This window comes from Trichosurus vulpecula, chromosome 5 (assembly GCF_011100635.1).
Source record: "Trichosurus vulpecula isolate mTriVul1 chromosome 5, mTriVul1.pri, whole genome shotgun sequence".
NCBI classification, from domain to species: Eukaryota; Metazoa; Chordata; class Mammalia; order Diprotodontia; family Phalangeridae; genus Trichosurus; species Trichosurus vulpecula.
Genome location: NC_050577.1, coordinates 247,693,915 through 247,716,922, shown reverse-complemented (window position 1 = coordinate 247,716,922; position 23,008 = coordinate 247,693,915). Strand labels below are relative to the sequence as shown.

At 38.1% G+C, this 23,008-nt stretch overlaps 1 protein-coding gene across 1 annotated transcript in view; it reads left to right on the top strand.

Moving 5' to 3' along the window:
• The window catches only part of LGR5 (leucine rich repeat containing G protein-coupled receptor 5), a 196,204-nt gene that overhangs the window by 154,094 nt on the left and 19,102 nt on the right, over positions 1 to 23,008 (top strand). Inside the window, exons 7-11 of the mRNA XM_036761684.1 lie at positions 5,202 to 5,270; positions 9,072 to 9,143; positions 12,215 to 12,286; positions 12,387 to 12,455; positions 12,597 to 12,668. Of these exons, the coding sequence (XP_036617579.1) occupies positions 5,202 to 5,270; positions 9,072 to 9,143; positions 12,215 to 12,286; positions 12,387 to 12,455; positions 12,597 to 12,668 (354 nt within the window). The remainder of the gene's footprint in view (positions 1 to 5,201; positions 5,271 to 9,071; positions 9,144 to 12,214; positions 12,287 to 12,386; positions 12,456 to 12,596; positions 12,669 to 23,008) is intronic.

Genomic DNA, 23,008 nt, shown 5'->3' with positions numbered 1-23,008 from the left:
GAATCATGATTCATGTTGGACTCAGATTAGCTTGCTTTGTAAATTAACTAGCAATTCTTCTCTACAGAGGAATATCCAACCACATCTGATTAGCTGACCAAAAGACTTTCCTGAGTCATCTGGGAAATCTGTCATTCTCAAAGACTAAGAGACAATTATTCTTCTTTTATCAAAGTATAGAAGAAAGGTATATTAAGTCTGGAAAGCATGTTAAATTGTGAGTAGAAGTGGAAAGCCTGAGGATATCTTTCTTAGACGATTGCTGCCAAGTTTTTCCAATAGAATGATAGATTATAGGTATAAAAGGAGACCTGAAGTATGTTACCAATGATGACTTGGGTGTTAGGAGTGATAGAAAAGACATCATAAAAGACATGCATAACTGGAAAATAAAATCATTCAGTCACGTTTAAGAGCATAGTGTGACAAATGGACAGCCTGAATACTATATGAGAGTTCACAAAATATATAAATTTTTTAAAAAGAAAGGAAGATTCTACACTTCCCTCCCCACCCCCCAATAAAATAAGCAGACACTCCTTTATGGAAAATTGATGAAAAGATGTGGACAAGAATTACATAGGGAAAAAATGAAGTTTTAATCTGCACCTATAGAGACAGTTCATACATGGAAGAGATCACAATTCTTTTAGAGTATAGACTAATAGGATAAGATTGAAAGATAGAAATGTTTGAGTCTGCCATCTCTCTCTCTCCATGCTAAGGATAGAAGATATTACTTGAGTATCTTCATGGACTTTTTTTACTCATTGCCTCATCAATTCTAACATTTTATAATTGAGTTTCATGTTTCAGGCTCAGGATCATATATATTGCTTTGGGCCTGAATCATTATATTCCTGAGATAATCTTGGAATCAGTATACTTCTGAATCATTATATTCCTGAGATAATCTTGGAGTCAGTATACTTCTGAAAGATAGATATGGCCATTTCTCTTAAAGGTAGAAACTCCAACTGCTATAAAAGTTAGTCAGACCATCCTCAGGTAAAATTTGGGAGCCAGATATTAATTATGAGTCACAGTCCATGGTCATGAGGACAGGTATCCAGGAGGCCCAGCATGAAGCAATAGGCAGGCCATGAAGAAGCTTGATGGTTGATCAAAAAACATCAAAGTCCAACAAAACATGTTGGAGCAGTTTTTCACTGGACAGAGAAACCACCAACCCCAAGAGGGTCCCTGAGTCACAGAATTTTAGCTGGAAGGTACCTACCTCAAAGGTCATCTGGTTCAACCTTACCTGAAAAAGAATACCCTCTATGAAGTCCCCAATGTAGAATTATCCAGCCTTTGCTTAAAGACTTCCAAGGAAGGGGAACCCACTATTTGCCAAAGGAGCTCATTCCACTTTTGTCAAGACCAAATATGTGGCTTCATTGATGTGGGGAACTCTCGAGGATGAAACCCCCTTTACCAATAGAGATCAGCACCTACTTTGTGATTTGTAGTCTTATGAAGCTGCCTGGAGATACCAAGAAGTTAAGTGATTTGTCCAAGGTCATCAGATATAGGACATGATGAGCCATCCCCCGGTCTTCCCTTCTCCAGACTAAACATACCGATTTCCTTTAAAGGATCTTTTGTGACATGAACTCAAAATCCTGTGAGAAATATCTGTGTGATTTAAGCAGTCAAATTTAAGGAGGCAAATGGCCTCCTGATTCAGCCTAACCTTTCTTAGTTAACACTGATCTTACCTCTCAACCAGCCGAGGTCCCTGCTGAGCCCTGATTCATCAGCATTTCCATAGTTTCTGATCCAAAAGTATCTAATCATTTAAAAATCATCTGCCTGTGTACAACAGAACCAACTGCTTAGAGCAACGGTAAAAGTCAATACTAACTTAAAAAGAAGAATAAAGATGAGAAGAATGCAGTACATTAAATTACAGCAGTTACAACACAACCTTTTTGAGTAAACTGCTAACCACCAAAAACGGGAAATGTATTAAAGACCCTGTTGTCCTCCATGGAAAAAATTAACCAATGGAAAAGTCTGATGAAGAAGTGATCTTTCTCTTTCTAAGGCCAACCCCTCTAGAAGTACCACTCATCCCAGTCTCTCCTATCTTCTTCAACAGATTGCCACTCCATCATCCCCATTCTCTCTGTAATCTTCAATTTCTTCATAGCTACTGCCTAAAAAATGTGCCCAAATCTTCTCCATCTTCAAAAAATCCTCACTACATCCTACCGTCCCTGCCAGCTATCATCCTGATATTTCTTCCCTCCTTTTCAGAGTTTCCCTGTCATCTTCTCTCACTGTTTTTAAAACCCTCTTCAGTACAGATTCCAACCTCCTCATTCAACCCAAACTCATTTCCCCCAAATTTTCATTTATGTCTAAATTGCCCTTTCTCAGTCCTCACCCTTCTTGACCTCTCTGCAGTCTTTGACACTGTTGACCACTGAATTTTTTCTACTGAACTTTTTCTACTAAATTTTTTCTCCCCTGGATTTTTGTGACACTTCTGTTTCGATTCTCCTACCTCCTTCCAAATCTCCCTTGTAGGATCTTCATTTATGTCATCCTTACTAACTGGGTATTCCACAAGGTTCTATTCTAAGCCCTCTTCTCTTTTCTCACTATCCTCCCTTACTTGATCTCGCCAGCTCCCATGATTTCAACTATCATCTCTTTGTAGACGATTCCCAGATCTATATATCCAGTTCTTATCTCCCTCCTGAGCTCCAGTCCAGCATTGCCAAATGCCCAATAGACATTTTAAACTGGATTCCCAGAGGCATCTGAAAATCAACATGCCCAAAAAAAGAAGTAATCTTTTCTTCCAAAGCAATTGTTCTTGAAAACTTCCCTATCACTGTAGAGGACACCACCATCCCCCTAGTCCATCATATTTGCAACCTCAGAGTCATCCTCCACTCCTCAATGTCCTTCACCCCACATTTACAATCAGTTGCCGAATTTTGTCATTTTTACCTTCCCAATGTCTTTTAGATATGTCCTCTTCTCTCTATGTGTACAACCTCTGTCCTAGTTCTGGCCCTCTTTATTTCTCATCTGGATTATTACAATAGCCTCCTAATTAATCTTCTTGCCTAAAGTTTCTCCCCATCCTCCACATAGTAGCCAAAGTGTTTTTAAAAAGCATAAATCCACATCATTCCCACTACTCAATTAACTCCAATAGTTATTACCTTTAAGATCAAATATAAACTCCTTTGTTTGACATATAAGACTCTTCACAATCTGGTACCTTCCTATCTTTCCAGTATCCTTACACTCTATTTTCCTCCATATCCTCTGCAACCTAGTGACAGTGACATACTTGCTATTCCTCACACACAGGACACTCCATCTCTCACATCCATGACCTTGTGGTAAATGTTCCTATGCTTGGAATGTTCTCCCTCCTCACCTCTGCCTCTTAGAATCCCTGGCTTACTTCAAGGCTCAGCTTAAACATCACATTTACCAGGAGTCCATTCCTGGTACCCTAAGCTGCTAGTGTTTTCCTCTCTAAGGTTTTCTTCCATCTATTCTGTATGTATCTTACACACACACAAAGACACACACACACACAGACATACACACACACACACACACACACACATACATACACACTGATTTACATGACTGCACCTGTAAAATATCAAATTACTTGCCTTCTCAAGGAGAGGGGTGGGGACAGAGGAAGGGAGAGAATTTGGAAATCAAAAATTTTTTTAAATGAATATTAAAAATTTTTGTTTACATGTAATTGAGAAAAATAAAATTAAAATTAAATTAAAAAAGGAAAAGATTCATAATGTACAGGAGTGAAGCTTCCAAGTAATCAACAAGCCTGTGGCCTTTTTCATTTCTTGATCAAAAATGTTTTTGACATAGTTTTTACCATCTTCCTACCTCACCAGTGTTAGCAAATGAGGCTTCTCTTGACTTCATTTAGAGGATCCTATTATTGAATTCTGTATTTCTTCATCCTCTTCAATGGACCCTAATCAGGTATCTTCATGGTGGCCTGTTTATCATCATTTGAGATGGACAAATGTTGTATGAAATGATACTTCTTGATGCTCTTAAGCCTATAATAGATAAGTCACCTCCAGCAACTCCTTTATTCACCTGTGAACCATTCTTCCATTTACCTACAACTTATTTTTGTCCTCTGGTTTTATTCATGGGGAAAATCCCAGTATGAATGTGGTTCAGTTCTTCTGATAGGATATCAGATTATTACACTTTGTATCCTATTTTAAAAGTACCAATAATCAAATGAATGTTCATAGATGATCCAATCCTTTTGCCTCCTTTCTACAGGATGTTCCTAAAGTCTGGACACATAGGCAAAAATGCATATTTTCAAGAAATGAAATCAATGAAATTTTCAACAACATTTTATTTAATTGAAATATTAGCAAATAACATCTTCAATATGATTTCCATCATTTGTGATGCAAAGCTTGATGCGCTTTGCAAGATTCATGTGAACTCGATGCAGTAACTCCACATTGCCATCAATTTTAGCACATTCACTCTTTATGCATTCAATCAAGTGTGTTGCACCAGTGATTTTCATTTTCATTGAGTACACCTTCTCCTTTAGCATACCCCAGAAAAAGAAGTCGCTGAACAACACAGAGTCTTCGGTGAAATGGTTAATGAGATATTAATGAGATTTTCTATGTATCCAGACTTTAGGGACACCCTGTACTGCCATCATTGCGACAACAGAAGAGAGATAGACATGACTGAGTACCATTTAATGCTTTTGTCTATTTCATAAATCAACATGGAGAAAAGAATTCATTACATGACAGTTAATCTTCTGGTGATAAGCATGCCTATACTTAACAAGGCTTGTCCTTGGACAGAAGACACAGGTTGTCTTCTAGGCCTGTGCTTGAAGCCCTGCCTACTTATATGAATCTACTGGTATAGTCTTTGTTGACTCAGGGAAAACTCCACACCATAACGACATATCAGAACAGGGCTTTTGAGGAGATCTGGAAACAATAAATGAGTCCTATTTGGTGCTTTTGATGAACTGCATCTCTTCGTATCAATTAATTTTAATGCAGATAAAACTGATGTAAAATCTCTGTCATTAATGAAAATATACAATACAGCTCTTAAGAATATCCTACTTAAAATAGGCACAGTCTGCATTATTTTCCAAGTAGAAAGTCAAAAATGTGATCTGTTTATTTTCACAGAGATTTAAATTACAACAATCTAGATGAGTTCCCCACTGCAATCAGGACACTCTCAAGTCTCAAAGAATTGTAAGTATTTGGCACAAACTTTATCAGGGGAATTTATTATAAAATGTTAATGACTTTCATTTAATGATATTATAACTATTCTAGAAAATTCAGTAACTTCATAAATATGGAAAAAACAGAGACATGTCAAATTATGTATATGTTTTCCTTCTATAGGTGGCCAACAGAAAATAGCATCTACTGATTGTTATGTGTCTTTCCCTAGAATATAATTTTTGTTTTCTCAAGTTCTACTATCTCACTCCATTCACTCGACAGATTTCTCTTGGAATGGTGGTGATTACAATGACAGTAAATATTGAAGGCAACTCAGAAACTCACAGATCAATCCCATGGCTAAATTTATGCTGAACTAAGTTGCATCTAAATGCTGTCTTTCAATAGAAAAAATACCATATTTTACTGAAAATAAAACCAACTGGTAGCTTTTCTTTTAGGTTCTATTCTATAATCAAACTTATTTTTCTCTATACTTAAAAATAAGAATATTCAATATTAAGAATGTTCTTATACAGTAAGATAGATATACATAGAGCTTTATTTTTCTGACCCTGAGAGAAATTAGGTATGTATGTGTATGTATCTACACACACACACACACACACACACACACACACACATTATATATGGAAGGGAGGGGGCAGAGAGTAAACAATAGCAAGAAAAACCCTAGAGGGTCCCATATGTGGCTGTCTTAAATGCTTAACTTTAATCTGGGAAGTCACTATCATATGTGGGCTGGGAAACTGAAGATTTTCCACACAAATGATTTAGCCAGACATTTTCAAAGGACCCGAAGATGCTATTTACTGCATCCCACTGCCTTTGGGCCTAATTTGTCCCAGACGAATGAGAAGTGATGTTATTACATATCTCTGGGGGTGGTAGAATCTTCTTTCCTTCTGAAGTTTATTCCTCACTGTCAGGAAATCCCTCCTGAGAGATACCCTACATCTATACTGCAACTTCAATCAGTTTCTTCTTTTTCCAGCTTCCAATGAGATCAGGAAGAAATGATCCTCACCTGATGCATGGGATTAAAAAAAAAAAAGAGTTGTATTCTCAAAGACTTTTCTTGGTTATTGTGTTATTTGTAAGTCAAAGGTGTTTACTTTCTTCCTCCAGTGGTGGATTGTGTCTTCACATAAAATGCAGGAGTTTAAAGTTGCATTCTTAGTCTGCCTTCGTGGTGGCTGGTGGTTAGTGGTTAGTCTCTCTTTGATTCTTCATTGTTGTTATTCATCCTTTGTTTTGAAGAGGACCGATGATGTCACAAGGTGATGTTCATGAATTGAATTTAAATGAGGCAGAGCTGCACAAAGTCATCAGCCTCACTCTCTCCTCCAGAGTCCACGTAGACCAGTGGCAAATCAAGGTCAAGAAGAGTGGCGATGGCTCGGGATGCATTGGGTGACCTTGCTGTCATTGCCTATACTTGGTCAAGGGCCAAGTCTTGTCTTTTCGGTCTCTGCCAGATCTCTCCACTCACGCCACAACCAGGCTTTCATCACATGCACTATTACAGTAGCCTTCTCATTGGTCTTTCTGCTTTCTTACTTTCCCTCACCAATCCAATCTCCAGGCTATGGCCAAAGTGATATTCTTCAGCTTTGGCCCTAACCATGTGTCTCTCATGTTCAGGAAGCTTCAGAGGGATTAAAAACAATCTCTTCTATTTAGCATGTAAAGTCCCTTATGATCTTGCTCCAACCTATCTCCTCTACCCAATGCATTCTCCATTCCAGCCAAACCAATGTATGTGCTGCTCCTCATATGTATGTTCTGCTTCCATCTCCTATCATCTCCCCTTGGGCAGGCTGCACCCCCACCCCAGCACAAAATGCTCTCTCTCCTCACCTCCACTTCCAGGAATTTTACTCCCTTTGAAGGTTTGGCTCAAATACTACCTCTTTATTTGAGTCCTTTCCTGTCGCACCCCCACTCCACCAGTTTTCAGTGCTTCTATCAAAAAAATTTACCATGTATTTACATTATATATTTTTATATTTATGTATATATGTTTATATTTCAGGGAAATACACATAACAATCAGCAGAAGTTATTTTCTATTGGCCATTGATAAAAGAAAATTTATATATGTACATATACATATATAAATTTTGAAGTACCTCCATCTTTTATATTTGTGAAATTGCTGAATTTTTTAGGAGTGGCTATAATATTGTTTCCCCCATCTTAGATGTGAGCTCTTTGAGGGCAGGGGTTCTCACATTCTCATGCCTCAGTGAACACCAAATAGCCACTTGAATTGATGGCTTTACGGGGCCATCATCCATGAATTAAACCTTATATCTGATAATAAGAGCAAACATTTCCATAATGCTTTAAAGTTTGCAAAGTGATTTACATATATTCTCTCATTTGATCGTGACAGCAACCCTACAAGACAAATGTTACTGTCCTCATTTTACAGATCAGTAAACTGAAGCTGAGGGAAGTTTAGTGAACCCAGGGTCACACAGCTAATAAATATCTGAGGCAGAATTCAAACTCAGATCTTCTCTGAGCTAAGTCCAGCACAGTATTACTACAGAGAACCTATACTACTTTCTCTCCCACCTTTATTCACTTCTTTTTCCACCTTTCTCGTGACATACTCTTTACTACTATATTAAGAGTGTTTCAGACCAACACAATTTTAAATACTGGGGTAGTATATGAGTGAAAGGGAAAGGAAAAAGTAAAGGGAGGAAAGGAAAATTAATTCAGGTCATTTACACTTCCTAAGAAATGTGGGATGAATATTAAATAGAAACGGGGTATCCATTCCTCTAATTCCCCCATCAGCCTTATTTAATTCATCAATTCAAATCAACAAATGTTACATGCTTAGGGTTTAAGAGATATTACGCAAGGCCCTGAGAGTCAAAAAAAAAGATGAAGAGGTCACATAGGTGTCACAACATGTATACAGACAAGCTAATGTATAAGGATACGTTAACACGTAAAACATGTATAAGGACAAGCTAATTTCAGGAGAGTATGTGTTGATGATTAGGGGTTAGGGAGGCGTCATCAGGAAAGGCTTGATATATTAGGTGCCACTTGAGCTGTTCTCTAAAGGAAACTAAGGATTCTAATCTAAAGTCAGGAAGACCTGAGTTCAAATCCTCCCTCAGACACTATCTGTATGACCCCGGACGAGTCACTTAATCAGTTGCTTCATCTGTAAAAGCCAGATAATAATAGCACCTACTTCCCAGGGCTGTTGTGAGCATCAAATGATACATTTATAAAGCACTTAGCATAGGGCCTGGCAAATAATAAGCACTAGGGAAATATTATTATTGTTGTTAATTATTATGTGGAAGTCTGTTCCACTGGATATTCAAGGCGCAGAGACGATATGGATTGTCAAATAGAGTTAACAATATATAGTTAGCAGGCATGTTTGGCTAGAATGAAGTTTTCTCTGGAAAATCCTCTCATGGTATAATTTACCTGGGTGTATTTCTGGAACTTATTTTTTGGATTTGCCATTGGAAACAGCTTCCCAACTACATAAGAAAGGAAAAAACCCTTCTAACTATAAGCTCCATGAAGGCAAAGAAAATGGCTATCTAAAATTGGCATCTTCCCTGGGGACCCCTTTAATGAATGTTGAATTGAGTTAAATTGAAATTAATTGAGCAAGCAAACTGTGTCTTAAAATAGAATCATCTACTTATGAATCATGATCACTATAAATGCTTGTGACTTCCACATATTAAAAGAAAAAACTATTATGTCATTTGTCATGACACTCATACTGTACATAGGATAACTTTTTTTTCTTTCTAGGGGATTTCATAGCAACAATATCAAATCAATACCGGAGAAAGCATTTGTAGGCAACCCTTCCCTTATAACAATGTAAGTGACCATACCTATACAGAGGGGTTTTTTAGAGTTAATGCGCATTCTAGGTTTGTCCATGCTATTTATTCCTGGTGGTATCCCTAAATGGAAGGAGGTATGTATGTATGTATAGAAGTGGAATTGAAATGATTTAATGTCAAGTTTGGATGACCACATGAAAGAGACATTGATAAGTCAGTCATAAAGTAAGCACTTATTAAACACCAACTATAAGCCAGACACTGTGCTAAGTTCTGGGGATACAAAGAGAGACAAAAGACAGGCCCTGTCCCCAAGGAGATTACAATCTAATAAGCAAGAGAGTGTCTAGAGAATTTAACCAGAAGGAGAAGGAGTCTGAGCATGTGGCAAACGAGAATCAATTAAAGGAAGCAGGAGAAAAGACTCAGTGGGGACAAGATCACAAGTTTTCAAGGATGTGAAGGATTCAGCTTGTTCCGTTTGGCCCCAGAGAGCAGAACCATGAATGGCCCAGTGGAAAGTATGAAAAGACCAATTCAAGACTGGTATCAAGATTGAACTTTGCAAAAGTGAAATGGGCTGCCTAGAGAGGCAGTGGCTTATTCCCTTCTTGGAGGTCTTTGAGCAAAAGCTGGACAGACACTAAAGTATAATGTAGTGGGAATCTCTTTCACTGGTGGGTTGGGCAAGATGGTCTTTGAAGTCCCTTCCATTTGCACATTCTGTGAGTCTGTCATTCTGGTAAAGTAAAAAGGTATTGGAAGCCTACTCTGAAGCAAGAGACCATTGACCTGTTGTTGACCAGAATAGTACCCGTGATATTCAAATCACCCACATCTTTTAAAATGCTGCAACCATTGGTTTTCTGCCCAGGCCTGCCTGGCTATATTTATATATATGCTGGCACCCATCTCCTGAAAGGATTTAATTAATTTGACTAAATAGTTTTAAATTAAATTATTTAATAAAAGGATTAAATTAATAGGATATCTGTACTTATAAAAAGAATAACATGCTCTGTCAAAAATGGTGCCATAAAGGATACATTATAATTCTAGTACAAGTACGATGAAGATGGTAAACAGATACGAGTAATGGAAGAATGTTCCCCACTAGAACTTCAGCCAGTGACATAGGATAGGTACTACAACTTAGGGTGTGGGCTGTGTTATGGTATTGAGGAGAGGGAAGCTCCAGGTATTAGGAAAACAAAGTCAGTTGTGGAAAGTTAGTGACTTACATTTGGGCAGCCAGGTGGTGCAGTGGATACAGTGCCAGACCTGGAGGCAGGAAGACTCATTTTTCCCAAGTTCAAATCTGACCTGAAACACTTCCTAGCTGTGTGACCCCAGGCAAGTCACTTCAATCCTCTTTGCCTCAGTTTCCTCATCTGTAAATTGAGCTGGAGAAGGAAATGGCAAACCACTCCAGTATCTTTGCCAAGAAAACCCCAAATGGGGTCACGAAGAGTTAGACACAACTGAATAACAACTGTGTTTACCTACTAATTAGAGGTTTAGATGACTTTTGTTATAAACCTTGCCAACATCCATAATCACACGAGGTTTTAGCCGGTTAAACAAGAACTCTGTCTACCGAGTCCATCATGCCAGTTAATATTGTCTTATTTGTCTTGTTTCATAATTCAGGAAACTATACTTTCATAGTGTCTGTCTTTGTTGACTGTCTACTACCAAGGTAATGATTTCTTTATGGAACAACAACACAAAATGTTAAGAACTATTAGTCCTCATTAAGGGATGTTAGCACATTCAATGGCAGATAAATTGGCATTCCTCACTTGTTTTTCTTCCAGGGCCACATTGTTGATTTTTAATCACTCTCTTGACATGCTAATATCTCCTAATGAGGATTTACCACTCCTATGGTTTACCGGTTTACCAAGCTGGTGAGCCAAGCCAGCTCCACCTGGGCTAGATTATTAGCTAGACAGATTACATCTCATTCTAACAAATACCATCACAACCTCTATATAACAGAATAATAAATTCCAGCCAGTATCTCATGTATTTGAAAAAATTTTCAATCATGGAAAATTCCAACACAACTAATTATTTTACTTAATAGCTAGGACTTTATTGTAATTTGACCTATTAGTACATTGTGTGTGTGTGTGTGTGTGTGTGTGTGTGTTAAGATCTTCATGTTTCAACATTTAACAAACACTCCAAGACCTAGAATTGCCTACCGCCTAGTGGACATTTGCCCCATGTTGACGACAGATGATGATACTTTTTTTAAATGTAAAGAGTAGTAATGAATCCTTTTATTTCATTGTATCATAGGTTTAGAATTGGAAGCAATCTTAGAAGTCATCTGGCCCAGCTGCCTCATTTTACAGACCAGGAAATTGAATCCCGGGGAGAAGGGATTTGTCCAAGATCATAGAGTTAGCCTAAGTCGCCAAACCAGTATTCAAACCTAGGTCCTTTGATGGTCCTTTCCATCATTTTACATTCTCTCTCAATTCTTAGTAATCCTTTATCAAATCTCAATATCATGGCATCATAGATTCTATCCAGAAGGAGCTTTTCTAATCCTATTTTCACATGAAGAAACTGAGCCACATAGAAGTTAAGTGACTTGCCCACAGTCACAAGGCTAGTATCTAAGGCAGGATTTGAACCCAGGTCTTCCCAGCTCAAAGTACAATTCCCCAATCACTATGCCATGCCTTGAGAAATTTGTAATTAAACATAGCACAATATTCTTTACATAAATCTCTAAATGTAAACTATTGAAATTCACCTCTCGTTTTGTAAATAGAATTGTTTTATGCTACTTTTTTTTTAGCCAGACTAGTGATTTCATCAGAGAGGAAATTCCCTCCACGATGCCAATTAGCAGCTCACTGGCACCTTATGGACTTGTTTCGTAACATGTGTCAGAGGCAGGATTTGAACCTAGGTCTTTTCAATTTCATGTCTGGCTTTTTATCCACTCCACCACAATGCCTCTCTTTATGTGACACATTACAATCAAAATTATATTAATGGATATAATGTGTTTCTTGGTATTTCAAGCTATCATTTGTTTGCTGTAGAAGTTTCATGCTAACACAACATATTTTTATTTTTTGGCAGACACTTCTATGATAATCCAATCCAACTTGTTGGGAAATCTGCTTTTCAACATTTACCTGAACTGAGAACACTGTGGGTTCTTACTTCTGCCAAAGACCATTTTTTCTGATGAAAAATTATGCCTCTCCAGCCTCTTTCTCTTAATAACCATAAAGTGTGTCCTTCCCTTTAGGACTTTGAATGGTGCATCGCAAATTACTGAATTTCCTGATCTGACGGGAACGACAAGTCTGGAAAGCCTGTAAGTCCATGAGTTCAGTTGCTTCATATTGTCCAGAATCAATGCACTTCTTTGATTCTGGCTAGCTGCAACCTCCATGATTCAAGTATTCCATTATGTAATCTCTGAATAAAAGAATGTGTCTATTTTGTGTTTCAATAGGACTCTGACAGGAGCACAGATCACCTCTCTTCCCCACACCGTCTGTGATCAGTTACCTAATCTTCGAGTGCTGTACGTTTCAGTAAGGTTGATAATATCATGTAAATAGAAAGCTTCCACTTAAATGTTGCATGGGGGCCTTTTTTTCACTAGTTCTTTCACATAGAAAATTCTATTCTCACAAGTCTCAAAGCCTTCTTTTCTCTACTATTCCTTTTTGGGCCAGTGAGCACTGAAAGGGCATCCCTGCTCCCAATCCCACAAAGGGGTATTTGCATATGTTGGTGTGCATACCTTTTGTTTCTGGGTCACACAAAATGACCATTACTGTCTCAGTTGGCAAGAGTTTCCTTTCAGAGACAAAGGATATAAAGCAAAATAAACAAAAAATTAACCTTAACCCTTAAGATTTAGCAGAGCAGAACAAAAATCTGAAATGAATCATCATTGCAAGATAGATGTCAAAAAAAAAGAAATGAATTCTGCATCGTTTTGTACAAGTCTTCCCAGGTTTCTCTGAAGCCATTGCTTTTACTATTTTTTATGACACAATAGCATTCCATTAATTCATATACTATAATTTGTTCAGCCATTCCCAAATTGATGGGCTATCCTAAGTTTCCAGTTCTTTGTTTCTACAAAAATATTGAGTTGCCATAAATATTTGTATATGTGTGGATCCTCTCCCTCTTTCTTTGATTTATTTGGGGTATAAGCCCATTATCTTGCCAAAAGGTACACACAGTTTAATAACTTTTGAGGTACACTTTCAGATTGCTTTCCAGAATGACTCGACAAATTCACATCTTCACCAACAGTATATTAATGAGCCTGCTTTCCCCCAGCCCTTCTAACACTGTCTTTTTTTTTTTTTGCTTAACTCTGCACATTTTTACTAAGATTTTATTTCTTTTTTTCTTTCCATGGAATAGAGTAGATAGGAGGAAGAGAAACATAGATTTTTGCTCACTGAAAAAATAAAATTAAATGTTTAAAAAATAAAAGAGTACAGTTGGTGGACCCAAACACACACTGATAAACTCTACCAAATACTCTTCCTCTAATGTAGGTATGACATATCTTTGAATGTCACGGCTAAAGTTTAAACTGCTTATACGAGCTATTTGAGCCTTTCTCCTCCTTTCTCAAGATGTGTTTAAGTCAAATGAATTCAAAAACCACTTATGAAGCACCTACTGTGTGCTCCATATGTACTATGTGCTCGTGCTGGCAATGAATTCATTCATGGAAGAGGGGATAAAGACCAATTCTTCCTTCCCCTCTATTCCTATACTTCCTCACCTCCCACCCTGGACATGGGAAAAAAATATAAAATAAGAAAAGAAGGGAAGGGAAGGAAATAAGCATTTATATAGCACTTACTGTATGCCAGGCACTGTGCTAAGTGCTTTACAAATATCTCATTTGATCCTAAGGCTTGTTCATATATGTTTTGTTTCATCAAAAATAATAATAATCGATAATAGCTAACACACATAGGACTTTATTGTTTACATATATTACCTGATTGTCTCCTAATAACAATCTTGCTAGGTGGTATTATTAAGCCCATTTCATAGATGAGGAAACTAAAATATATTTTAACTGACAAATTAACATAATACAGAAGACTCCTCATTTTAATGGTGTCATAAAATCTTTGGTGTTATGCTTCCATTTAATTGAATAAAAAATTATTAACAGGAAGGCAATAAGCACTAATTTCAGCATTTACTTCATGCCAGGCACTGGGCTAGGCACTTTCTCTCATTTGATCCTCGTAACAACCCTGCAAGGTGTGTGTTATTCCCCATTTTACAGGTGAGGAACCTGAGGTAAACAGGTTAAGTGACTTGTCCAGGATCACACAGCTAGCAAGTATCTGAGGCTGGGATTTGAACTTCAGATGGCTCCAAGTCCAGCACTCTGTTCACTGTGCTGCCAGCGGCCTGTCTATGTGCACAGCAGAAATACAATGTAGGATGGTGGATAGAAAGTTGGCCTCAGAGTCAGGAAGACCTGTGTTCAAATCCTGCCTCTTACATATTCTGGCTATGTGAAGCTGGGAACAAACAAAGTGAAATATGGATGTTAAAATAAGCAAGAGTAGCTAGTTAGAATATAAGGATGATTCAAAGAAGTCACCCACTTCTCTTTTTCCTGAACCCATGGATAGTGAAAGGTTAAGGAAGGGAGTCAGTTTATTAATTTGCGCCTGCACAAGTGAAGAGTAAATTGTATTTTGTCTTGGGGAAGAAACTGGATTTCCTGCTAAAGAACAGCCAGATTTTTTTAGACTTGGGGAGCCATTCCAGCTTGATAACACTGTTTAAGACAGCAAACTCAACAATTTCATCTGGTAGACTTTGTAATTTTATAATTATTGGTGGAAGTCTTACAAAACTGAGGTTTTCCACTTCCTTTTGGGTTATGGCTGCCAAAGAAGCACCTACAGGAACCACACTGGGACCCCTATAGCAACATTTCTAATTGATGTCACTTATGTTAAACTCCAGATTTTATTTTGTTCTCGATAGTACACGCTTTACTTCAGCTCACTCAGGGATAAACCTGTCAAGATGTGCCTTCAGCTATGGATGCCTCCCATTTTAAAGAAGACAATAACTGAATGTCCACCTCTTCAGTGTCTGACTCAGAGGAGCTGGCTTATACTCAATTCTCTCCTGAGGTTCATCCCGCCGTTTCTATGTCTGCCTCTGTATGTGTGTATGGGGTGTTCAGGGAGGACTAGCACCTCTGGTGGGAGGACCTACTGAGCCCTTTTCAGGGCTGGTCATCCACCTTTGGTGTCCATCTGTGTAGGATGGTGGATAGAAAGTTGGCCTCAGAGTGAGGAAGACCTATGTTCAAATCCTGCCTCTTACGTATTCTGGCTATGTGAAGCTGGGAACAAAGAAAGTGAAATATGGATGTTAAAATAAGCAAGAATAGCTAGTTAGAATATAAGGACGACTTAGAGAAGTCACACATGACTCTTTTTCCCAAACCCAGGGGTAATAAAAAGTGGTTCCAAAAAGCATGCACAGTGGCCACACCTTGGGAAAACCATCTCTGCAGATAGTCTAAACCAGGTTGAGGGTAACCAACAGGCTTCAATCCCTTTGGTGAATTAGGCGAGTGCCCACCCCAAGCATGTGAGACTTCTTCTGGCGGACTGGGTAGATGAGAATAATTTGCTCCAACAGCCATGAAGGCCACTCAAGCAGGTACTGTGGAGCACTTAAAGGTTGGTCAGGCATCAAAGACACCAAGGTCACCCACTGCGTACTGGGCCATTGCCAGTCATCTTGACTTCTATCTTGCCACTGGATTTTGATGACTCAGGAAGAGAGTGAGGCTGACAACTTTGTGCAGTTCTACTCCACTTATATCCAATTCATGCACAAGTCAAGATATCACCCATGATGTCATTGGGCCTCTTCAAAAAAAAAAAAGGAACAACATGTGACACTTAAGTGACAAGTCACTTAATCAATCAATGTCCCCAGGTAATTTTCCAAGGCTGTAAGCTGCTGGTCTATGTTGGAAGAAAGTTTCCTCTTCAGGGATTTCCTTACATCAATGAAATCACAAGTGTAGCCCCCCCCACCAAAAAAATTATGCATACCACTAGGCACAAGTGATACAAAGATAACATTCTTGCCCATCAAAGATTTTTCATTGAGGAGAATATCAATCAACCACCAGGCACTGGAAATACAAAGAAAAAGCTGAAAATCTCTTCCTTAAAGAGCTTATATTCTAATTGGGAAGCAATATATATATATATATATATATATATATATATATATATATATATATATATATATATATATGTGTGTGTGGATACATACAAAGAAAATGGAAAATAACCTTAGAGGGGAAGGTATTAGCACCTGGGGAAATCAGAAGAGGACCCCTGCAGAAGAGGGCATTTGAACCAAGGATTGTAAGACTGAGGTGAAAGGAAAAACATTGCAGGCATGGATAACAGTTAATACAAAAGTCATGGAAATGGGACATGGAGTGTGTGTGTGTGTGTGTGTGTGACATTAAGTAGACCAGTATGGCTAGAATGCAGAGTGCATGGAGGGGAATAGCATGTAAGAAGACTAAAAAGATAAGAAATGATCAAGTTGTAAAGATGCCCATCAAAGGACTTCATATTTTATCTTGGGGCTATCTTGTTAATCAATCATTTCAGTCAACCCTTCGTAATCCCACTTGGGTTTTTCTTGGCAGAGACACTGGAGTGGTTTACCATTGTCCTTCTCCAGCTCATTTTACAGATGAGGAAACTGAGGCAAACAGGTTAAGTGATTCCCCCAAGGTCACACAGCCAGTAAGTGTGTGAGGCCAGATTCGACATCAGGATTTCCTGAGTCCAGGCCCAGCGCTCTATCTACTGAGCTACCAGCTATCCAAGGCAGATACAGTAGAAAAATAAATGTGAAATAAATACAAAGAGATTGGGGGTAGGGGGCTGGGAGAGAAACCTGTAACTAATACAAATTCTTGTTTGGTATTTTACACCCTAGTTTATAATCTGGCAACAGCCTATGTTTCCAGGTATATTTGCACGTTACTACTTTTCTTTCAGGTGTTCTAAGGACCAGTCAAACAGGTTTATTTGCTTTTCTCCATGCACGTTATTCTAGCTCCCAACTCCATGCCTTTAGGGGGAACCTCTCATGCCCAGAATGCCCTCCCTCTTCACCTCTTCTTCACAGAATCCCAAGCTTCCTCCAAGGTTTAATTCAAGTGCCTGCTCTTATACAAAGTCTCTCCCAGTCCCAACCCCCTCTTAGTCGTTCCTTCAACCTAAAATTACTTTGTATTAAGCTTGTATCTATTTTACATTGACTTATCTGTGTTCATGACCCCCATGGATTGCAAACTCCTTGAGGGCAAGAACTGTTCTGTGTTTGTCTTGTGTCCCCAGAAGTCAGCACAGTGCTTGTCAAATAGTAAGTGATTAGCAAATGCTTGTTAAATGAATGAGTGAATATGTAAATGAAGGATAGCAGTGTTACCATTATATACTAGGTTAAAGTATATAGCATCCCTCAATCACCCGGCCCAGTTTATGCCAAGGGAAAATTAGTGCTAAGCAAATACTGTGCTCTCCTTGATGTATAAACTGGTTGCCTCTAATCCACCGCCACAGGCTTTGAGTTGCATTTTTCCCGTGATGGTAATAATTTGCACTGATGTGTCCCCACGATTTTACCCAGCCCCCTTACTGATCAATGCAACACATTTCCATAATGCCTAACCAGAGGAATAGGTGCAGGGTTAGTTGACCATAAAGTGTACTTACGTGGCCTTATCAGACCTGCAAATGTGGGCTCATTAACACCATGATGGAACCAATTGGGGTCACCAACCAAAAGAGGTCACCATCCTGACCAGCCACCACCCAACAGATCCTGTATAGCAAAAAAAAAAAAAAAAAATAGCCATTCTTGGTTGACTAGCAAGCTAGAAAAAAGTTACCACTGTTACTCTCACCCTTACTTCCACCAGGCCACCACTGCAGCCTCAGACCACTCTGAAAATGCTCTATGTGGCCTGGCCAGCACATGTACTACCAGATATCAAACGCAGATTTCCCACACATATACCAAATGTATCATCTAGTAATGGAGAGACCATGGCAGCATTTTGGGGGAGAGAAGAGCTTTTCCATTGACAAAATGGAACTTAGCAAGTTAATGTGGTTCGTAAGGTCACGTTCTATACACACTGTTGTGCTTAGAGGAAGGGGGAAGGGGGAAAGCTCTTTAGAAACCCCTCCGAACTGTTTCCAAAGAAGGAAATAAGGATAGATTAGAACCATGTGAATTCAAAAAAAAATATTTTTCTACCAGAGAGACTTTGTTAAATACATTATTTTCTTTGCAAAATGAAATGCCTGTTGATCTATAGACCTAGCCTACCTAGAATCTGATGAGGTGAGGATTTTGATTAGTTATTTCTTATGTGGAAACCAAATAAGAAACACAACCGTGACTTCATTAACACAATAGTCCAACATCTAATACCTTTAATCTGATTTCAGATGGGGCTAAATACAACCAATAATTAACCAATATGCTGACATTTCCTCTTATAATTATTCCACAACACTGGGTTTGGTATTATTGATGGTAATTATTCTTTGTTTCTTTGAGAATATGCCAGGAGCCCCATATTTAAAGCATTAGGTCATTCTGAATATGTTCAGCATTAAAAGCCTTTCTAGTCATTATAATTTTGGCATCAGTGACAAATTGCTGGGGTGCCAATCTATTCAAATGATTCTTGGACATATTATAAACATTTCCCTGTTCTAAATATGGAAGTGGAGCTAGTAGACAGCACATAACTCTTCAACTATGTTGACCCAGACAAAGTAAAATAAAACATTGAAATAATAATTTGAATAATTCAAGGAAAAAGTAAGAAAAGATTATTGTGGGATTTTGTTTTTGCCAGAATTATCTAATTTGAGAAACAGTGTGACATAGTGTATAGACAGCTTTTATAGTAAAGAAGGCTTGGGTTCAGATCTTAGCCTTGATATATACTCGCTGTGTGATGCCTGAAGAGTTACTTAACTTCTCATCGTCCTCAGGCAACTCTATAAGACAGAAAAGATGTCCATCTGCATCAATGGAGGGAGATTCAACATTGGAAGTTCCCAGAGCATGGAGAAAATCCCAGGCGTCATTATCCAAAAATACCTACCATAGCCCACCATCTAAAAATACCCACCATAGCCCACCATCCAAAAATACCCACCATTACCCACCATAGCTATTATTAAATGCCATATGATCATATATAGTTTAGTTTTTTCTCCATGTTATTTGGGCAGACACTGGTTTGTGTCATTTATTATCTTCATTCAAAATGATCACTGGACATGCTTCCCTAGAATTAAGTTAAGTAACTTTTTAATGCAATAAATTGTAGACTATTGATTTGTATGCTATGAAGTCAGCAGTATTATGGGTAACTAGACTTGGAGTCAAGATGATATGGGTTTTAGTGCCTCAGACACTTAATCTCTGTGTGACTCTGGGAAAGTCATTTAACCTCTCTATGTCTCAGTTTTCTCATTTATAAAATGAGAGGATAGGACTCAACAGTCTCTACAGGCCCTTCTAGTTCTAAATGCATGCTCCTATCAGTGATGCTTTTTCCTTCCATATTCCTCCTCCCTAAAGCATCGATTAGTGTGTATAAATAGATGCTCAGCAAGTATTTTTGGTCTTCAAGAAAATATTTGACATCTTCAAGCAACATCTGGATAATTCTTCATTGAGGATATTGTGACATCAAGGGATTCTAGCTCAGAAATGGTGGATGAGAAGGTTCTTGGGCATCCTTCCCATCTCTGAAGTCCTGTGATTCTGCTTCCAGATGAATCAGTGACAATCTTTTCCTTTATTCTTCATGAAAAAAAGTAATTTCAAACATCAATTTGTTGACAAACTCTTAACAAATATTGATCGACCTCTGACAGATTGTTAGATGGAAGCAAACCGCCATGATGAAATATCCTGGACTTTGTGTGCAAGAGAACTCGGTTCTAACCATTACCACTAATTAACTGTAAATTTCAGGAAATCATTTAATTTCTCTGGGCCTCAGCTTCCTCATTGGCCAGAGGCTTCAATGATCTCCAAGGTCTTCTCCAGCTTTAAAATTCTGATTTAGTGACTCCTGGATAACCATTATTGACAAAATTCCAAGGAGGCTGTGTGTATATATGTATGTGTGTATGTACACATACACACATACATATGCATATACACAGGTATACATGTGTATGTATGTGTATATTTATTTATCTGTCAGAGGTATGAAAATCAAGGGCAGCTGGGTGGCTCAGTGAATAGAGCTCTGGGCCTGAAGTCAGAAAGACCTGAGTTCAAATCTTACTAGCTTACTCAACACTTACTAGCTGTGTGACCCTGGAGAAGTCACTTAACCCTGTTTGCCTTAGTTTCTTCATCTGTAAAATGATCTGGAGAAACAAATGGCAAACCACTCCATGGAGAGCTGGACACAACTAAACAACAAATGAGGATCAAATGAGATAATGTATATAAGGTGCTTTGCAAGTCTTAAAACACTATTTATGCTAACTATCAGTATTATTATATTTATTACTGTTATAATTAGCTCATTTTATGCTCACAACACCTCTGGGAGGCAAGTGTTATTACAGAGAGATATACAGATGCAGATATACACATATTTAATGCATATATGTATGTTTATATATGTATATATGTATGCATGTGTATACACACATATGTGCATGTATGTGTATATACATATATTCATAATACATTCACTTTCATATATATTCATACACGTGATATATATCCATATATTCATACATATATATACATGTGTGTGTTCCAGTTCACTATATATAATCCAACCTCTAGTCCAGTGTTCTTTCCACTACACTTGGGAAATAGGTTACAAGAAAAGATGAAAAAATTTTTCCCTTTCGCAGAACAAAACCCCAGGAAGTTGCTCCTGTAGAGAATTTGTGGTGTCTTTGTCTTCTTTGACCTCACCTTCCTTGAGTAAAGTATTGTATGTGGCCCCCTAGCATATGAGGAGCAGATGGCCATAAAATCCATGTTCGGCACGAGATAATCCTTCCTCTGTCAAAAGACACATAAAGAAGTCTTTGTCTTTATGTAGCCCATTAAGGTGTGTGAACTAAGGATCCAAATGAATGAATAGAAGCTCAAAAAATAGTTCAGGCATTAATCCGGTTTTAGAAAATAAATGGTTTCAATTAATATATACGTCGGTCCGGAGTGTTGCGAGAAAGTTATAAAATTGGGTAATTTAGAAGACCTAGTCCAATGGCCTAGCTACTGGTTTCCCCATATTCCCCCATATTCCATTTCCCCCCTCCATGCCTTTGCAGATATATGCCATCACTATGTCTGGAATGCACTCTCTCCTTACCCCCTTCAGGGTAAAGCTTTAGCCTTTGCCAACCTCCCTAATTGTTAGCAATCTCTACATCTTGAAATTCCTTTATATGTACTTCATATTTACATATCTATATATATGTACATTATATTCTTTCAATAATAAGCTGGCATATATGCTTATATAGGCAAAGATATACATGTGTGTATATATGTACATACACATACATACATACGTACATACGTAGCACATACATATATACAGACATAGCAACTAGGAGGCACAGTTGATAAAATGCTAGACCAGGAGTCAGGAAGACCTGAGTCCAAATTCAGTCTCAGACACTTACTAGCTGTGTGACCCTGGGCAAGTCACTTAACTGCTTTCCGCCTCTGTTTGTTCATCTGTAAAATGGGGATAATTAATAACAAGGGTACGGGGATCAAATGAGATAGCACGTGTAAAGGACTTTGCAAACCTTAAAACACCATATAAATGCTAGCTATCATTATTATTATTACAATTATCATAATCAAAACAACTTGGAGAGGCAAGTGTTATCAGTATTATCACCATTTTATAGACAAGAAAACTGAGGCGCATAGAGGTGATATGACTTGCCAAGGTTCCTGAGGCAGGGTTTAAACTCAGTTCTTCCTAACTCCAAGTCCAGCATTCAATCAGCTATGGCACATAGCTTGCCTCTAGAATAAGGTCCTTGAGGGAAGAGACTATTTAGTTTGTGTCTTTTCACCCCCAGCTCCCCACACAGCACTAAGCCTATAATAAGCACGTAAGGTTTATTGAATTGAACCAAGCATGAAGAATTATGTCTAAGCGAGAAATATTGGTGCAGAACTCTACTTGGGAATTAAAAAAACCAAGAATATCATCACATCGCTATGTAAAGTCAGCTCTCGTGTTAAAAAATCTGTGAGGAGAAAATCTAGAGGGTATCACCTATGTCACAAAATACAATTTTTGTATAGGTTCATAATTGTTTCTTAATGATCCATTGGACAATTTGCAATCTACTTAATTTTTTTAAATGAAGTAGAAAGTTTATAATGTGATGTATTACACAATGAATGATCTGACCTAATCCAAAAGGAGCGTGAATAAGAGGGCTTGTGATTGGCAAAGAGGAAGAAGTTTTACAGATCTAGATAGGAATACAAAAAGAAATAAAAAGACCTAAATTCAAACTTTGGCTCTGTTACTTCTGTTATTGTTGTAAATGCCATGGCCAAATCACTTAATTTTCCTGGGCATCAATTTCCTTATCTGTAAAGTAGTATGTAAGCCGGGCCCCAGGGTTTGAAATGCTCCCCCTCCATGCTGCCACCTCTTAGAATCTCTGGCTTCCTTCAAGATTCAGTTCACATGTCACCTTCTATAGAAAGTCTGATCCACCTGTCTGCTAGAGTCTTCCCCTTGAAGGTGAGCCTCCATCTACTGGCTAT